At 44.5% G+C, this 19,426-nt stretch overlaps 1 protein-coding gene across 1 annotated transcript in view; it reads left to right on the forward strand.

Moving 5' to 3' along the window:
- Positions 1-19,426, forward strand: part of MSH3 (mutS homolog 3) — a 214,980-nt gene that overhangs the window by 112,537 nt on the left and 83,017 nt on the right. Inside the window, exon 15 of the mRNA XM_065406009.1 lies at positions 11,256-11,424. Within this exon, the coding sequence (XP_065262081.1) occupies positions 11,256-11,424 (169 nt within the window). The remainder of the gene's footprint in view (positions 1-11,255; positions 11,425-19,426) is intronic.

The raw sequence follows: 19,426 nt of genomic DNA on the forward strand, positions 1-19,426 counted from the left end.
TGAGACTTAGTTTGTGAAATGCTTTGAGATCCTCTGATGAAAAGTGCTATATATATATAATTATTTATACCATATTTGAGCAGCACAGTAATACAATAAATCCCTTGCTTCAAACAAAATAAGCTGCCCTGAAATTAATTTTATTTATTTTGCACCTTCTGTCTCTTGACCTGCTCTTCATGATTTGCCTGTTAATCTATCTTTTAACAGGATTACATTTCATATTCCAAATCTCTGAGTACTTTTAAAATAGATGTTAATTTTAAAATAATTGACAAAAAAAAATGTTTTCATCTTTCTCCGCAGCAGGGATTGAAAAATTAACTGAGCCAAAATCTAGGACTGCCAATATTTGCTCTTGGACCAATGACAGATTTAAGGGCAATTAGAGAATTAAAAGGTTAGAGACACTTGCTGTGTCCTGTTGGATAGCTGGGATTATAGGTTTTCTATTGATATGTAGCATTCATTTATAGGTCTGACAGGGTGTGAGATAGAAGACCTTATCATCATAATACCTGATTTATGGAAAAGCTTTACTATAGCTACTTTTTAGAAGTTTTAAAAAAATTTGGTTCTTATTTTTCTATCACTATGTACATGGTAACTAAGACAGCTTGATGTTGTAGATGGAGTAATACAAAAAATAGTACCAATGAAAATGTTAGTCTAATTTTTTTCTAAATCCAAAGTTTCCTCTAAAAGAATATAAACAGAAAATATCACCACATACCATAATGCAAATGGTTTATTTGAATTTGTTTTTGTTAACAAGGAAAACTCAATCATGGCTTTGTTATGCATTTCAAACATATGCAGGAGTTTCATACTTGTGCCAGTAAAACCTGTATTTTACCACAGTTCATCATGTATTTTGTATATATATAGACACTCTGTGTGTGTTGTTGTTTTTGTTATTATATTTTATATTGTGTTCCTAAAAATTCTTTTGAAAAGTACTACTGACTCTAAAACCCTAAAAATGCCTAAATATCTGCAGTTGCCATTTTTGGAAATTTGCCCTTTTTGTTTTCAGTAGGCGGTGGCACAAGGCAATGACAGCAGCCGGCTAGCAGCTGTCTTTCTCCTACAATTCCTCTGAAAATAGGTCTAATCAGCAGTAAAAGAGTTTCTGAAAAATACAGTATTATAAAATGCAGGCTTTACTTTCTCCTGTATAATATCTATATTAGGATCTCCGAGTCAGAGCTCATCTCACTGTTATGCTATTGGCTCTAGTTCAAGTTTTGTTTTTGTGAAAAGGGAAGTTGGGTTAGGTACAATAAAGTAGGGTTTTTAAGTTATTTTTACTATTTGTAACATGCCTGGATTTATTTTCTCTTCAGATATCAGATTTCACAGCTATGACATAATAATCTTCTTCCCCTTATCGTATTGACTGGAGTCAGGTTGTCATGCAAGCATCAGCCATCTTTGTTAGTGCACAAGGTTGCTAAGGTCCACCTGCTTCCCATCTTCTTTGATGCAATCCATCCATCACTTCGTTGGCTTTCCTTGGGCTCTCTTTTCTACTAACCTCTCCTACTATGCTGTCTTCACCAGGTCCCCTTCATTCATCTTCTCTATGTATCCAAACCAGCAAAGTCACACTTCTTGGATTTTATCAGCTACATCAGGGACTTTGACTTCCGTCCTAATACTTTCATTTCAAAATCTGTCTCTTCAAGTAACTCCTTTCATGACACAAAGACATCTCATCTCAAACACCTGTAGAAGTTGAACCTGCTGTTTCCTAATTTCCCATGCTCATGCACCATACAACACTGCAGGAAACACCATTGTTCTGGATAGTTGGTCTTTCAGTCTCAGTGGCGTATGCTTGTCATGAAGAACACCTCCACGCTCTCCCAGCACTCCATAGTCTAGACTGTATCTCGTGTTCAAACTCATAGTCTTCCATAACGCAGGCACCAAGGTACATGAGCTTGCTAGTTGGATTATTCCTGCTACTTAATCTCTATGTCCAATTTCCCTGCAGCACCTCTACTGACCCACGTGACCTGTATCTTAGTTGTGCTCACTTTTATCCCATGCCTGTCTAGCTGGTCATACCACTGATTTGCAATTTCCTCTAGTGTTTTCTTTTGAGGATGCCTATATTTCTATGTCATCTGCAGATACAAATGTCTCAGCTTTTTCCATTTGAGTTATTCCTGTTGATGTAGACCATCAATGTGATAAACAGGATTATACTGAGGGCTGACCATGAGGCCTTATTCCCAACTCCTTGTATTTGGTACCAGCTCCTTATTGATGGTTCTTCTTCAAGTGCTTGCTCATGTTGATTCCATTCTAGGTGTGCGTGCACCCCTTGCGCGGTCGTCAGAGATTTTTGCCTTAGCGATATCCGTAGGGTCAGCAGTGGCGCCCCCTTGAATGCCGTGTCCATGCATCGGTATACCAGGCACTGCCAACCTTACGCCCTCTCAGTTCCTTCTTACCGCCCGTGGTGGTTGGTCGGAGTGCCTTTCCTTCTATAGCAAGGGCTAGTGGTTTTGTCTCTACTGACTCGAGCCTTAGGTAAATAGTTTACGGCCTTGTAAATAGTTTGTTTATAGTAGTTAGTGTTAAGTAGTTGCTAAATATAAGGGGGTAGCCGTGTTAGTCTGTATCTACAAAAACAACAAGGAGTCTGGTGGCACCTTAAAGACTAACAGATTTATTTGGGCATAAGCTTTCGTGGGTAAAAACCTCACTTCTTCGGCTGCATAGAGTGAAAGTTACAGATGCAGGCATTATATACTGACACATGGAGAGTAGGGAGTTACTTCGCAAGTAGAGAACCGGTGTTGACAGGGCCAATTCAATCAGGGTGGATGTAGTCCACTCCCAATAATAGATGAGGAGGTGTCAATTCCAGGAGAGGAAAAGCTGCTTCTGTAATGAGCCAGCCACTCCCAGTCCCTATTCAAGCCCAGATTAATGATCCTTCACTCTCACAGACCTTGGGAGGCAGGCCAGTCCTCGCTTACAGACAACCCCCCAACCTGAAGCAAATACTCACCAGCAACTACACACCACACCACAGAAACACCAACCCAGGAACCAATCCCTGTAGCAAACCTCGTTGCCTACTCTGTCCCCATATCTACTCTGGCGACACCATCAGAGGACCCAACCACATCAGCCACACCATCAAGGGCTCATTCACCTGCACATCCGCTAATGTTATATATGCCATCATGTGCCAGCAATGCCCCTCTGCCATGTACATTGGCCAAACCGGACAGTCCCTCCGCAAAAGAATAAATGGACACAAATCGGACATCAGGAATGGTAACATACATAAGCCAGTAAGTGAACACTTCAATCTCCCTGGTCATTCTGTTACAGATTTAAAAGTCACTATCATTGAACAAAAAAACTTCAGAAACAGACTTCAAAGAGAAACAGCAGAACTAAAATTCATTTTCAAATTTAACACCATTAATCTGGGCTTGAATAGGGACTGGGAATGGCTGGCTCATTACAGAAGCAGCTTTTCCTCTCCTGGAATTGACACCTCCTCATCTATTATTGGGAGTGGACTACATCCACCCTGATTGAATTGTCCCTGTCAACACCGGTTCTCCACTTGCGAAGTAACTCCCTGCTCTCCATGTGTCAGTATATAATGCCTGCATCTGTAACTTTCACTCTATGCAGCCGAAGAAGTGAGGTTTTTACCCACGAAAGCTTATGCCCAAATAAACCTGTTAGTCTTTAAGATGCCACCAGACTCCTTGTTGTTTTTGCTAAATATAGTTAGAAGTTAGAGTCCCAGCGGCAACTTTGCCCCAGGTAGGGCATGCCCTGGTCTCCCGTGTTTAAGCCCAGCGCGCACTGTAACAGGCCTATGCCTGTAAGTGACCCACATAGCAGCTGCCTCAAGTGCTTGGGGGAATCACACATGAAGGACAAGTGCCATATTTGTAAGAACTTTCAGCCCAGGACTCAGAGGGAGCAGGATATTTGTTTGCGGGCTCTCCTCATGGAGTCTGCCCTTCATCTCGCCAAGACTCGCCGAGTACCTCGGCACCCAAGAAGAAAGCAAGGAGGCATAGCTCCCCGACACCAGGCAAGACGGGCCATGGGAAGGGACACAGCAGGGGCTGCCTGGCCACTCCAGAGCCACCTGTCCATGTCTCCCCAGTCGGGGCCCTTAGCCCCTTAGAAGCTTCACCATCGACTACCGAGAGCAATATGGGACCCAAACCCCTGACGGCACCAATGCCTTCCCAAGCTCCCCTGGTGCCGAGAGATCAGAGGCCTCCACCTGCGCCGCCAACACAGCACGCGCTGCAGGAAACGGCAAAGGCTCCCCACAAGGGCAAACCAGATGCTAAGACCCGTCAGGGGGCAGTGGAGCGCCGCTGATCCCCAAGACGAGACAGAGCTCTCCACCTACTCACTGCAGATTGCTGGAGTTGCAGTCCAGATCCTCTGGAGCTCACCCTCGGTCCTCGGCACCACAATCGCGGTCCCTGCCATCTCAGCGTGGATTGCCTAAAGGGAGGTGCCAGTCTCGGTACTACTGGCACCGTTCGCCCTCCTGCCGGTTGTCCTCTCAGCACAGATCTTGGTCGCCTGCCCAGTGGAAGCACTCGCTTTCACATCTCCGGTGACCCCGGCTCCAACACTGGTCCCTTTGTTACAGGCACCGATCCTCTCGCTCCAGGCACCGGTCTTTGGTGGCAACAGTCAGCAGGCAGACTCAGGTGTCAACGGCTCCACTGTGGTCGCTGGAAGGGGATTCCTCTGGCACGGAAGGGAGGTTCAACCCCTTGCTCAGACCCCATCGGCGCCATTGGGCACCCGAGACCACGTCGACAGCGCCGCCTTGGCAGCACGGGCAGTGGCCAGCGCAGTGGCCTTATTGGGGTGCATGGGGAGCGCCAGTCATGGCGATGCCTCCTTCGCACTGCTCATCTGCCGCCGCCTCGGAGCAACAGCTGGTGGCACTGGGCTCGGTGCATGAGACCCCGTCATAAATATAAAGGGAAGGGTAACAACCCTTATGTATGCAGTAACATAAAATCCCTCCTGGCCAGAGGTACAGAATCCCCTTACCTGTAAGGGATTTATCAGTTCAATTAACCTAGTTGGCACCTGACCAGAAGGACCAATGGGAAAAGAAGATACTTTCAAATCTGAGGGGGGGAAGTTTTGTTTGTGCTCTCTTCGTTTGTGCACTCTTGGACAGAGAGAGGGACCAGGGCAGGAAAAAACATCTCCTAAAAACATACCTGAAATGAGCATCTAAGATTACAGAAATTGTAAGTAAAGCAAGGAAATGCGTTAGATTATCTTTTGTTTTAGCTTGTGAATTTTCCCTATGCTAAGAGGTAGTTTTAGTCCTGTTTTTTGTAACTGTAAAGTTGAATCCAGAGGGGAGTCCTCTGTGTTTTAAATCTGTTATTACCCTGTAAAGTTACCTTCCCATTCTGATTTTGCAGGTATGATTCTTTTACTTTTTTCTTTTTAATAAAATTCTTCTTTTAAGAACCTGATTGATTTTCAGTGTCCTAAAAACCAGGGATTGGTCTGTACTAACTTTAACCTATTGGTTGGTATATTATTCTCAAGCCTCCCCAGGAAAGAGGGTGAAGGGGTTTGCGGGGATATTTTTTGGGGGGAGGATAGGGCTCCAAGTGGCCCCTCCCTGAATGTTTGTTTAAATTACTTGGTGATGGCAGCAATACCGTCCAAGGAAAGGAATTTGTGCGTTGGGGAAGTTTTAACCTAAGCTGGTGGAATATAAGCCTAGGGGGTCTTTCATGTGGGTCTCCACATCTATACCCCAGAGTTCAGAGTGGGGAGGGAACCTTGACAGACCCACTCAGAGGTTGGGGTAGAGACTGCACCCACCCCCAAGCTCCCCTCCCCCATGGGAGATGATGCCCCTGATCCTCCCCTGGTGGTTCAGTCATCATCCTCATCCCCAGAGAAGGTAGTTGGGGGACCCTCGAGGGCCAGCCCGCTGGACAATTTTAAGGAACACCAGGTCCTGCTTCGACGGGTGGCCGAGAACTTGGGCCTACAGGTGGAGGAGATGGCCGACCAGGTGGACACCTTGTTCAGTGTCCTCTCGGCCACTACCCTGGCAGTGCATGATGTGGTCCTGAAAATTGCCAAGGCCCTCTGGAAAACCCTGTCTTCCATCCCTCTCATCTCCAAAAGGGCCGAAAAAAAGTACTTCATCCCGACCAAAGGGTTCGAGTACCTTTATACCCATCTACCTCCAGGATCACAGGTTGTCTCTGCGGCCAATGAAAAAGACAAGAAGAGGCACACTAGTTCAACTCCTAAAAATAAAGAGGCCAAAAGACTGGACCTTTCTGGGAGAAAAATTTATTTGACTGCCAATTCCGGGTGGTGAACCATCAGGCCCTCTTGGGCAGGTACAATTTTAATTTATGGGACTCCCTCCATAAGTTTAAAGGAGTCCCTCCCGCAGGGTCTGGCCCAAGAATTCGGCACCGTAGTGGAGGAAAGCACCGCGGCGGCTAGGTGCTCCCTCCAAATGGTGTGGGATGCGGTGGACTTGAAGGCTAGGGTGGTCGCAGCGGCAGTGGTCATGAGGCGCAGCTCCTGGCTTCAGACCGCCAGTGTTTCCCAAGAGATGCAGACCTCGATCCAGGACCTTCCATTCCTTGGAAATGGTCTCTTCTCTGTACAAACGGATGCGAGGCTGCATGGGTTGAAGGACACTCGGGCCACCCTTCACTCGCTGGGCATGCATATGCCACAGTCTGCACAGAAGCAGTTCTAGCCGCCCAAGCCACCAAGGCCTTGGCAGCCTCGTCAAGTGCCTGCAAGGAGAAAGGATAGAGACATGAGCTTTAGTCGTCGCTGCCCTTCCTCCTCCCGCTCACCCACGCAGTCCAACCCGGCAAAGCATCCCAGGGGCCAGAAGCGCTCATTTTGAAGGTGAGCTCGAGAGTGACACCCCAGTCAATTCCCCAGATCCACCTTATTCTTTCCTCAGCTGTCTTCATGCCTACCGTTAGGTCTGGTCGCAGGTCACCTTGGACCACTGGGTGCTGTACATAATATCTTAGGGCTATACCCTGCAATTTTCGGATGCCCCTTCCTCCCCATCCCTCTTCAGGGACTCTTCTCACGAGCAACTCCTCGTCCAAGAGGTCGAGAACCTCCTGCGCCTGTGGGCAGTGGAGGAGGTCCCTCGGGACATGAAGGGGAAATGGTTCTAGTCCCGCTACTTCCTAATCCTGAAAGCAAAAGGGGGCCTGTGACCAGGGTCCTAGTGGGGAGCCAGCTGTGGTCACTCAATTAGGGTGAACTGCAAAGAATGGGGCAGCCAAACCCCAAAAAACTGGTGACTATTCCAATACTTAGATTTACCAAGCCTGCATAAAACAGCTTTTTTATTACCTTACTGGTTACTCAGAAGTCCAAATAACACAGTTCTCTTAAAATGGTCCAGCCTCAGGCCTCCATCCAGGTACCCACGTTAAATATGATGAAAATTTCTGTAAATCTTATTTCATCATGTAAAAGAAAAGGTTCTACCAATCCCAAAGGATCGGACACATTACCTCCCAGGTTAATGAATGTTTCAGATCTTGCCCAAGTCCACGCTACAACCAATTCTTATTAACTAAACTAAAATTTATTAAAAAGCAAGTCAGAGAATGGTTAAAAGATCAATATACATACAGACATGACTTCATTGAAGTGCAGATTCATAGCGGAGATGGTGAGCTTTGTAGTTGCAAAGAGTTCCTTTAGAATTCAGTTCATAGGTCATAGTCCAATGTCTTAATCTCATATTCAGGGTGTACCAGCATAACTTGGATCTCAGTCTTGTGACTCAAACTTCCCCTGATGAAGTCTAAGCAGATCTGAGATGACAGAATCAGGACCCAAGGACCTTTTATATAATTTCATGTCTTCTTTGACAAGTTGTGATTTCCTCAGTGAACAAAAGGTAATTAGGATGACTTTGAAGGAGGTCCATCACCGGTACTTTGCTATACAAATTAACATAAGGCCATTTACTTGTTCCTCCACCATTCACAGTACATTTCAAAGAGAGATGATACTGCGATATCCCATGTTTACAATTCATTTCAATGATATTAGAATACAGCATAGAGAGGGACTGTTGATTACATTGTCCACCCTACCCATACATATGTAAATACACAAAAACACAAACATTATCTCCCCTTGTGTCTTTTGAGGATTATTTATTTTGCAGGATGTTTAACCTTTTCTACCCAGGTGTCACCCCACTATTTCTAAGGGTACGTCTACACTTACCGGAGGGTCTGGCGGCAGGCAATCGATGTTCTGGGATCGATCCCGGAAGTGCTCGCCGTCGACGCCGGTACTCCAGCTCGGCGAGAGGAGTACGCGGCATCGACGGGGGAGCCTGCCTGCCGCGTCTGGACCCGCGGTAAGTTCGGACTAAGGTACTTCGAATTCAGCTACGTTATTAACGTAGCTGAATTTGCGTACCTTAGACCGAAGTGGGGGCTTAGTGGGGACCAGGCCTTAATCCCGAAAGCGAAAGGGGGCCTCAGACCCAATCTGGACCTGTGTCGCCTCAACAAGCCTCTCAAAAAGTTGAAGTTTTGCATGGTCTCCCTGGCTTCCATCATCCCCTTCCTGGATCCGGGAGACTGGTACGCTGCCCTCGACTTGACGGATCCTTATTCCCATATTCCCAGGTCACAGACGTTTCCTCCGTTTCATAGTGGATGGGCGTCATTTTCAATTCACGGTGTTGCCCTTTGGTCTCTCATTGGCCCCCAGGGTGTTCACAAAATGTATGGCATCAGTGGCTGCTTATCTGAGATGTCGAGGAGTCTGGTCTTCCTGTATCTTGACGACTGGCTCATCAAGGGCAGGTCTTGGGAGTAAGTGCAGAGAAGCCTCGATCTGGTGCGTTCCACTTGCCGTGATCTGGGCCTGTTAATAAACAAGAGAAAATCCACCTTATTGCCCATTCAGCAAATAGAGTTCATTGGGCTGGTTCTCGATTCCACACGAGCCAGAGCCTTCCTTCCAGAAGCGTGTTTTCAGGCCATGTCGGACCTGATCTCCCATGTAGAGAACCACCTGCTCACCACAGCTCACACCTGCCTGCAGCTGTTGGGCCACATGGCCATGTGTACATATGTGGTCAGTCATGCTTGGCTCCATCTCCAGCCCATGGTGTCGGTCTACATCCCCAACAGGCACGACCTGGACCGGGTAGTGAGGGTGCCAAACCACATCAGATCATCCCTGGATTGGTGGTTGGACCCCAGGTTGGTGTTGGAGGGAGTCCCCTTCGTGACCTCGTCGGTCAGCGATGCTTCAGACCTGGGCTGGGGAGCCCACCTGGGCGAGCTGAGCACCCACGGCCACTGGTTGCGGGACCATCTGGCCCTCCACATCAACGTCAGGAATCTCAGAGTGGTTCGCCTGGGCTGCCAGGCTTTCTTGTTCCACCTGAAGGGCAAAGTGGTGCAGGTCCTGATGGACAATATCACCGCAATGTATTATATGATCAGGCATGGTGGTTCCAGGTCTTCAGCCCCTTGTCAAGGAGCTCTCTGCCTTTGGGATTTTTGTGTGCGGTATGCCATTCATCTGATAGCCGCACACCTGCCTAGCACCAGGAACGTCTTGGTGGATCATATCAACAGGACCTTCTCATCTCGCCACGAGTGGTTGCTCCATCTGTAGGCGGTCAGTATTATCTTCTGGAAGTGGGGAACTCCCCAGGTGGACCTGTTCACGTCCTGTCAGAATGGGAAATGCCACATGTTCTGTTCACTCTGGGGGATGGACAGGGGATCCCTATCAGACGCTTTCCTGCTCCCGTGATCGGGAGCCCTGATGTACGCCTTCTCGCCAGTGCCATTGATCCACAGAGTCCTCATGAAGATCAAACAGGAAAGGGTGAAGCTTATCCTAATAGCCCCCAAGTGGCCTCGCCAACACTGGTTCAGAACGCTGCTGGACCTTTTGGTAGCTGCCCCGCTGCAACTACCGCTCTGGCCGTACCCGCTGTCCCAGAACAGGAAACAGGAAGAACAGGAAAAAAGGCTAAATTTATCAAAGTTGGTTTTTGTGTTACAGATATAAAAAACGTGTGTTATGATTAGTATTGTATCGCACAACAAAAATAATAAGACGACACTAATTTGGCACAGTTGGCTCCCAAATAATCATGTTAATTAACTATATGTAACTATACAAGGCCTAGCTTAATGCAGACTGCTCCTCTGAGTCGTTTCTAGTGACTTCTAAAACTTAGAAAACAGTGAGCACCACTACAGAGCTCACAAACTACTTAAATGACTACACTATTTCTATATACTACAATTAGTTAAACTAGTGGTTCTCAACTGGGGGTACACAGAGGTCTTCCGGGGGTACATCAACACATCTAGATATTTGCCTAGTTTTACAACAGGCTACATAAAAAGCACTAGCGAAGTCCATACAAACTAAAATTTCATGCAGACAATGACTTGTTTATACTGCTCTATATACTATACACTTTCACTTCAAAGGGGTGTGTTGTCTCAAAACATGTCCTGATTACTCTTGTAGGTGATCTATATGGGGCATTTCACCATAGTTATTAAATCCTCAGACACTCCATATTTTCTCAGAACTGGTGTGAGCATCCTTCTGTCCACTTTATTATATGTCTTTTCTAGGTCTGTAAAAACACAGAAGCTATCCTATTGGTGTGCTAGCAGCTTTTCTATCACTGATCAGATTACAAACATGGCAGCTATGCTATGACATAATCAGAAGGTTATATTTTTGTATTTGTTCTAAAATTAGAAATATTTCTATTATAGATGGGGATGGTAGTGACTTATTATTAAGGTGGAAAAATGGTATGTGATCATGTAATCAAAGTCAATCTTATAATGCATACGCACAAGGGGGCCAAAATAAAGTTGCACAGGCAGCTTCCTTCATTCTGTCATTTTCTAACTTTTGAGTGCTTGATTTAAAAACACTAACATGGGTGGCTTTATTCTGTGTGTAATTTATAAGTGTAGTATACTCTTTCAGTTAGACCATATCTGTGGAATGCATGTTTTTCTCCTTGTGAAGTTACATGTTTTATGCATTTTGAAAGGAGAGAGGAGCAAATACATAATATGGTACACTCAAAACTATATGGGTACCAGATAACTTGTGTTTATTGATGGAAATAAACAATTATATCGAAAGTGTAGAATTATGGAATACACCATTTTTCTGTTTCCTATAAATAGAACTGGAGATAAAACCCAATTGTTCAAGGATCTTACAGACTTCCCTACTATCAGAATGCAGAAGGATGACATTCAGAAGGTGATTTCCCAGATCCAATTTCATCTGCAAGAAATACGACAAATGATAAAGAACCCTCATGCAGAGTATGTTACAGTATCAGGACAAGAGGTAATACACAAAATGACCTAAGTGATATTTATATGTGCCTACCAGTGCATGCCAACAAAATAACTTACATTTACCTGAAAGATTAATTAAACCATGTCACTAGATAAAAAACAATTCTGGGTGCGAGAAGAAGTCTGTTGGGATGCATTGTCTTATTGTCTTGTTATTTTTAATAATATTGTCCTTACCTTACCACTTTTTTATTTAATTCACCATGGATATTCTGTCTTTGCAGTGTCTTCAGGGTTTTGTGGGGGATGGAATTCTTTTTAGTACAGTTCAGTTTGGTTCATGAATAGTTTACTTCCATCAGTACTTGGCTTCCAAAGACTGTTAACATGGTTGCATTGAGACTTTTGGTAAAACATTTCTGATGTTATATTCTGGGATATTTTTATTGAACCAGGAAGCACAGCATTAAAAGAATTTTACAGAACAGAAAAATAATCTTTAAGGAACTGGTAAAAATTTGTAATTTGTCCCTCTCTTCTCTCATTCTTTTTTATTTATTATTTCTATTACTGTAGTACTTAGGAGTCCTAGCAATGGACCAGGACCCATTGTATTAGATGCTGTACAAACACAGAACAAAAATATGATCTGTGTCCCAGAGAGCTTGCAGGATAAGTATAAGATAACAGATGGGTATACACAGACCAATGGGGGAGTAGAATCATAGGGTTAGAAGGGATAGAAAAGGTCATCTAGTCTAATCCCCTTCCAAGATGCAGGATTTGTTGTGTCTAAACCATCCAAGACAGATGGCTATCCAGCATCCTTTCGAAAATATCCAATGAAGGAGCCTCCACAACCTCCCTAGGTACACTGTTCTTACACTTAGAAAGTTTTTCCTGATATTTAATCTAAATCTGCTATCCTGTAGAATCATAGAATCACAGAATATCAGGGTTGGAAGGGACCTCAGGAGGTCATCTAGTCCAACCCCCTGCTCAAAGCAGGACCAATCCCCAACTAAATCATCCCAGCCAGGGCTTTGTCAAGCCTAACCTTGATCTCGCATCACGCACCCTGCCAGTGCATCCCATGTTAGTGTCCATGAATCAACCCCTGTGGTTGACTAGAACCTGTATAATTATGCTGCAGTACCCTTTGTGGTTTATGTGCTCCTTGCGAAGACCAAACTATAGGCATGTGAGTCTCATCAAAGGCCCCAGTGCAGTTTGGAAAGCCCATTCTCTCAAAACCAGCTATTATTTCACAAACATTTGTAATGCCCCCGGTCTTTGGGTACATCACAGTCCTGATTGCCTCACAAAGCTCTGCCACAACAACCCCACAATTGATTTGCCAGCTCCAAACTGGTTAGTCACAGATCTATAGAATCATAGAATATCAGGCTTGGAAGGGACCTCAAGAGGTCATCTAGTCCAACCCCCTGCTCAAAGCAGGACCAATTCCCAACTAAATCATCCCAGCCAGGGCTTTGTCAAGCCTGACCTTAAAAATCTCTAAGGACGGAGATTCCACCACCTCCCTAGGTAACCCATTCCAGTGCTTAACCACCCTCCTAGTGAAAACGTTTTTCCTAATATCCAACCTAAACCTCCCCCACTGCAACTTGAGACCATTACTCCTTGTTCTGTCATCTGAGAACAGTCTAGATCCATCCTCTTTGGACCCCCCCTTTCAGGTAGTTGAAAGCAGCTATCAAATCCCCCCGTCATTCTTCTCTTCTGCAGACTAAATAATCCCAGTTCCCTCAGCCTCTCCTCATAAATCATGTGCTCCAGCCCCCTAATCCTTTTTGTTTCCCTCTGCTGGACACTTCCCAATTGTCCACATCCTTCTTGTAGTGTGGATACAGTATTCCAGATGAGGAATACTGATAAATGTTGAATAGAGGGGAATGATCACGTCCCTCGATCTGCTGGCAGTGCTTGTACTTATACAGCCTAAAACGCCGTTAGCCTTCTTGGTAACAAGGGCACACTGTTGACTCCAGCTTCTCGTCCACTGTAACCCCTAGGTCCTTTTCTGCAGAACTGCTGCCTAGCCACTCGGTCTCTAGTCTGTAGCAGTGCATGGGATTCTTCCGTCCTAAGTGCAGGACTCTGCACTTGTCCTTGTTGAACCTCATCAGATTTCTTTTGGCCCAATCCTCTAATTTGTCTAGATCCTTCTGTATCCTATCCCTACCCTCCAGCGTATCTACCACTTCTCCCAGTTTAGTGTCATCTGCAAACTTGCTGAGGGAGCAATCCATGCCATCCTCCAGATCATTAATGAAGATATTGAACAAAACCTGCCCCAGGACCGACCCTTGGGGCACTCCGCTTGATACCGGCTGCCAACTATAGTATTTTGGGGTAGCCAGTTTCCAGATGACTACAACAACTTTCTTCTGGATCAGCCTGGCCTCTCTCATGAGGATGTCCTAGTACTGGAATATTGGGACAAACTGATCACAAACCTCCTGGAATATATGCTGCTTCACACGAAAGTGCTGGATCCACTATTGGTCATCCCAGGTCCACGTGACAATGTGATCCAACCAGTCTGTGCTTGTGGCCCTGCTCCAGAAGCACCAGTCTGCCTGGGGAGAATCACTTTCTGAGAAGTGCCTTTGTCAGTTTAAAAACTGCTGGTAAAATGTCCACCTGTGTCTTACAGGGGCTCTGCTTGATTCCTGAAATAGAACTAACAGTGTGAGGTGGAGAAATTCTTCCTCCAGATCAGGATCCATGTTGTTGGCGCTGGCTTCTGGGAGCATGCGGACACATAATGGGTCAGCTGGCTGTGTTGGGGGGCTAAAATGACCCAAAACACTTCAGTCAACTCCCGTGGGATGAACAGACAAGTTTTCCCATAACCCACAATGGTTTTGTGGGAGACTGGGGGGACAGTTAACTCCACTGGGAGACAGAAAAGGATTGTTTTCTTCATTTTATGGATGGGGAGACTGAGACTCTGGAGTGTCGTATGACTCACCCGGAATCTTTTGTAGGGGATGCTACAGAACCAGGGATACAATCTGGAATCACCAGCTAGTTGATATGGAGAATCAGGAGGTGATAGTTGTTTTATAATGGCTTTAAGTTGCAACTCCCTTTGTCCCAGAAGCACTGAGAGCAGCCCTATGTTTCAGGCCTTAGCTCTGTTTTTATCTGCTACTTTTTATCTTTCTGGTAAAAGAGAAAGAGAATCCCAGAGCTCATATGTTCCATTCCCTTGTCCTGGGGCAAAGTGGTGTGCACTAGGGAGTATTCTCCCATTGGTGGGGAACTCCTTCTGTGACTTGGTGTGCCAGGGACACCAGATTCTCTTGGGCCTTTAGCCCATTGTCAGGATTCTTTCTGGAATTGGGGGAAGAAGTTTATTCCCTATTATCCATCCTAGTTGCCTCAAGTGGCTTCAGAATCCCTGTCCTCCAAACTCCACAATCTTGCAGTGAAGCACATATTGGGGCCCACCTAATCACTCATGATTTTCTCCAGGACCTAGTTCAATTATTCAGCTCCATCTCCCTGAACATTATGTCCTGAAAAATAAGTGAAGTAAATACAGAGATGCGCTTCACCCTCAAGCCTTCACTCAAGGAGATTAATCATAGGTCTGGATGACCTTTTCTAATCGATAGGCATGCACCCTTCCGTTGTTCTGTAGTACAAGTCTGAGAGTTTCTTTTCAATTTGAGTCTGAACTTTCCTTACTGAGTTCTGGTTTCAGCTGTCTTGATGTTCAGAGGTCCAGTAAGCTTTTGCTTCTATCCTTTATTCCTCCAAATTCAAAGACAGAGACCAGTTTTGAGATGCATTATCCCTTAATTGAACTGACCTCCTGTGCTTCCGAGTCTGTGAAGACATGCATGAAAGTTTATCTTGCTTGTGTTGACTATGAAAGTAGCTCATTTAGTTGCTAAACCTCAGTTTAGCATGTTGCTGAATTAAGCTTTCTAATTTGATTCTTCATTCTTACAGTCTTTCACATAACAAGGTGGTATTTCAATTGCCTCAGTAATTTCTTCCTAAACAGTTTTGAACATCCCTGTTAAAGAGCCTGTGGCCTGTTTACCCAATACACAAATCCCTCCCATTTCCTTTAAAGAAACTACATTCTCTGGATATAGAGTGAACCACTGAATTTTACCTACTTGGTACAACTTTCAGAAACAAGTTTACAACTTTAAGAAAAAGAAATTCTCATCCTTTTCCATACTGGAACCTCCCTGAGACCCCCCTCTGATCTAGCCAAAACCACTTTTCTATATAATAATATGGAAAGAGCAGAGTGGTGATGTCCTCCTGACCCCTGTTCATAATTGCCCAGAGGTACACCTCTACCCTGCTATAACGCAGCCGTGGGGAGCCAAAAATCCCTACCGCATTATAGCTGAAACACCGTTATATCGGGGTAGGGGCGGCAGGGCTCTGGCGGTGATTTAAAGAGTTCCGGGCTCCAGCCGCTGCGGGGAGCCCCAGGCCCTTTAAATCGCCGGTGGAGCCCTGCTGCCGCAGCCCCGAGGTAGCAGCGGCAGGGCTCCAGCGGTGATTTAAAGGGCCTGGGGTTCCCCACAGCAGCCGGAGACCCGGACCCTTTAAAGCGCCGCCGGAGCCCCGCTGCTACCGCGCTATACGCGAACCCGTGTTATATCGGGTCGCGTTATAGCGGGGTAGAGGTGTATGCCCACAGGGGGAGCTGCTTTAGGAAGACAAGAACTGTTTGTCCATTTCCAAGACCCAAAGTAGGATGGCTGGCTACCAGGCCTGTATCAGTCATTAACTAAAGTAATGTATTAACCTGACTTGTGAACAATTGCTCAAGACTCCACCTTTCTACCTCCGGGCTAAGAGGGCTGAAGTCCCTACACTGGAAAACTCAAGGGTCACATAATTCCTGCCTAACAATTTCATCACACTTTCTTAGGTGAATTTAGGTGACAGGGGCAGAGTTAACTCCTAAAGATTTTCAAGTCACTTCTCATGCAAGCCCATCTCCTCGTATGAGACTGCTTTCTATATCCACTGGTTGAGCCTACATTTATTGATAAGATGGGATAAGAAGGGAATGAATGACAAGGGAAAATTACTCGCTAGTAATTCAGTTTGTCATAATCCCTACTTTTCTCACACCCTGAATCCCTTCCTCCTCCCCTTGCGCTATGCGGGATTCTCTTTGTGCTGGGAATTGATGCATTTAAAATTTACTGAGGGGCTGGGAATTGAGTATTCTTATAACTTATAACTTTACCTCTGCTTTTCACTATTTGCCTTCCACTCATCCTCGTAGAGAGTGCTATGTGGCTTGTTGTCTTATCCACAGGATGGGAGAAGAGGAAGGGGTCTGACAAAGTGAATTACTGGTAATGTTCTTCTCTGTAATGGATGCACCCTAGAAATCTCTGCTTAACTTATTTTCCATTTTGGCTTTTGTGACGGTGCTACCCATGGGAGCCTGCTGAGGTCACTCAATTAGGGTGAACTGCAAACAGAACGGGGCAGACAAACCCCAAACGCTGGTGGATATTCCAATACTTAGATTTACCAAGCCAGCACAAAACAGCTTCTGTAGTACCGCACTGGTTACTCAGAAGTCCAAACAACGCAGTTCCCTTAAAGTACCCAGCCTCAGGCCTCCATCCAGACACACCTGTCAGATATGATGCTGATTACTGAAAATCTTATCTCATCATATAAAAGAAAAGGTTCTTCCAATCCCAAAGGATCAGCCATATACCCAGGTCCAATTATAACTTAGATCTTGCCCAAAATACACGCTTATAGTCAATTCTTATTAACTAAGCTAAAGTTTATTAAAAAAAGAAAAGAGAGAGAGTTGGTTAAAAGAGCAATATACATACAGACTTGAATTCAATTCTTGAGGTTCAGATACACAGCAGAGATGAGCTTGTAGTTACCAAAAGTCCTTTTAGAAATAGTCCATAGGTTATAGTCCAATGTCCATATTCAGGGTGACTCCAGTCAGTGACTGGGGATCTCAATCCTTGTGGCTTAAGGTTTCCCCCTCTTGAAACCCAAAGCAGATCTGAGATGAAGCAGGATCGTGTCCCAGGGTTCTTATACATTTCCAGCAGCCTTTTGGCCTGAGAAAACAATAGGCTTAACTCTCCTTCTTCCAAACATCCTGGCAATTAGCACAGGGTAATTTATTCATTAAACAGTTCAGATACAGGTTACCACAACCTTCAAAGAGACCTATAGACAATAATACTATTTCACTCAAGTATCTTCCTAAATGTTAATATTCCTTTTTTGATCTTTGAATCAAAGCTGTAGCAATAGACAAGACTTGTTTGCTTACATCACAAGACCTGAGCAAACATCTATCCTTCTATCTCTAACAATGCAGACTTGAATTTCAAAGCTCTGTTCATTTACATATCTTCCTAACCAGTCTCTAAAGTTCAGCCATGGGTTAGGTCAGTCTGGGAGGTAATTAACTTTTTCTGGCCCTGTCACCTTTCAATGAGATATTATATTACACTCATAACATCACACCTTTGCTGTTCATATTTAGTTTGAAAGACTTATTCGCTGGCGTTTGTTGAGGAAGAGGGGTATACTCTCCTGGAAAGCTGTAGGAAAGACTTCAGCTATTCACCTTTCCAGTCAGGACATTCTGGGTAGAAAACGCATCATCCTGTAGAGAACCATAGGCCAAAGTTTTATAAACCAGATGCTTAAAAAGTGGCTTCTAAAGCCATACTTAAGAACCTAAGCACGGGACATGATTTTCAGAGGCAGTAGGTGTCCACAACTCCTATTGACGTAAATTTTGTGGTAACTTCCTCTTGGAATTCAGATAAAGCTCCATTTGGCAGATGTATTTTTCCACAACATATGAAGTTACACCCATATCTATCTAATCTTTTGTTTCCAGACCTCTAATGCAATTCATTTTAGGCACAAAACAGAACAGAGGGCTGTCCAGTTAGTGATAGCAGCACTGTTTGTTTCATGCAAGGATTAGAAAGTATTTGCTGCATCTGGCAACTGTTTGCTTCCTGTATGGCATATGCAGTGCTTCAGCTACCATTTAATAAAATACTGTAAGTGCTTATCTGATTGAGCTAAGAAAGGATGAAAAAGCATTAGCATTCAGTATTTTCTAGGAGATCTTGAAATCTCTACATTCACTTCTTGCTACAGGTGTTAGGAACACATACTGACTAATTTGGTGATTGTAGGCTGTTTGAGTTCATTGGATAATAAATATGGACAGAGTACGGGACGATTGCAGTGCTCCATCATATCAATATATTGAAGTTAATCAGGAGGCAAGCTGTTTAAAAAAGCTGTAAAACCAGCATACCAGCAACCCTATTGTTGTTAGAAACAGTTTACTCTCTTCACTTTCAAGCCCCTACACAGCATTGCTCCTACCTGCAGCTATCTCATTATCTAATTAATCTATTTTAGGGATTTTATAGTGACAATTGTAGCATCTAAATTCTTCCCAGGTAAACAGTGCTGTATAGTGTGTCCATAGTAGACTTCATGGAGTATTCTGTTCTTGTTCTTCTTTCCCTGGTTACAGGAGGCTATGTTTGGGGTGATTGCTGGGTTGTGTTCGTGAGGTGGGGAAGGTTGGTTATCTAACTCATAGTGATTATAGTGGAAAAGCTTTATCAAATAGGGGAGTCTTGCAGCATGTCCTAAAGGTGGTCGGATTGTGTATTAATCTAATCTCTGCTGAAAATTCTTTTTACAGCTGAATCCTTTCATCTAAGAACACCTCCCTTCTTTCTCAAGTCTATCTCACTTACTGACTTTTTAAAAAAATAACTAACATGGGTCACACAATATGTAACAATAAATATTTCACATAATCTTCACTGTTCTAACCTACTCTTTCCCATATCTCTCCCTTGACCCATTACTTATTTTTTCTGGGTGTGATAATTTAGTTTCAATTGTAAAGTTTTGGAATTAGTGACCTTGTGTTCTTATTTAGAAAATATCATCTCTGGCATAGCATAAATAATAATATACTACTATGAAGTGTAAAAGTCTCTGGCTCTTTT

Source organism: Emys orbicularis, chromosome 6 (assembly GCF_028017835.1).
Source record: "Emys orbicularis isolate rEmyOrb1 chromosome 6, rEmyOrb1.hap1, whole genome shotgun sequence".
Taxonomy (NCBI): Eukaryota; Metazoa; Chordata; order Testudines; family Emydidae; genus Emys; species Emys orbicularis.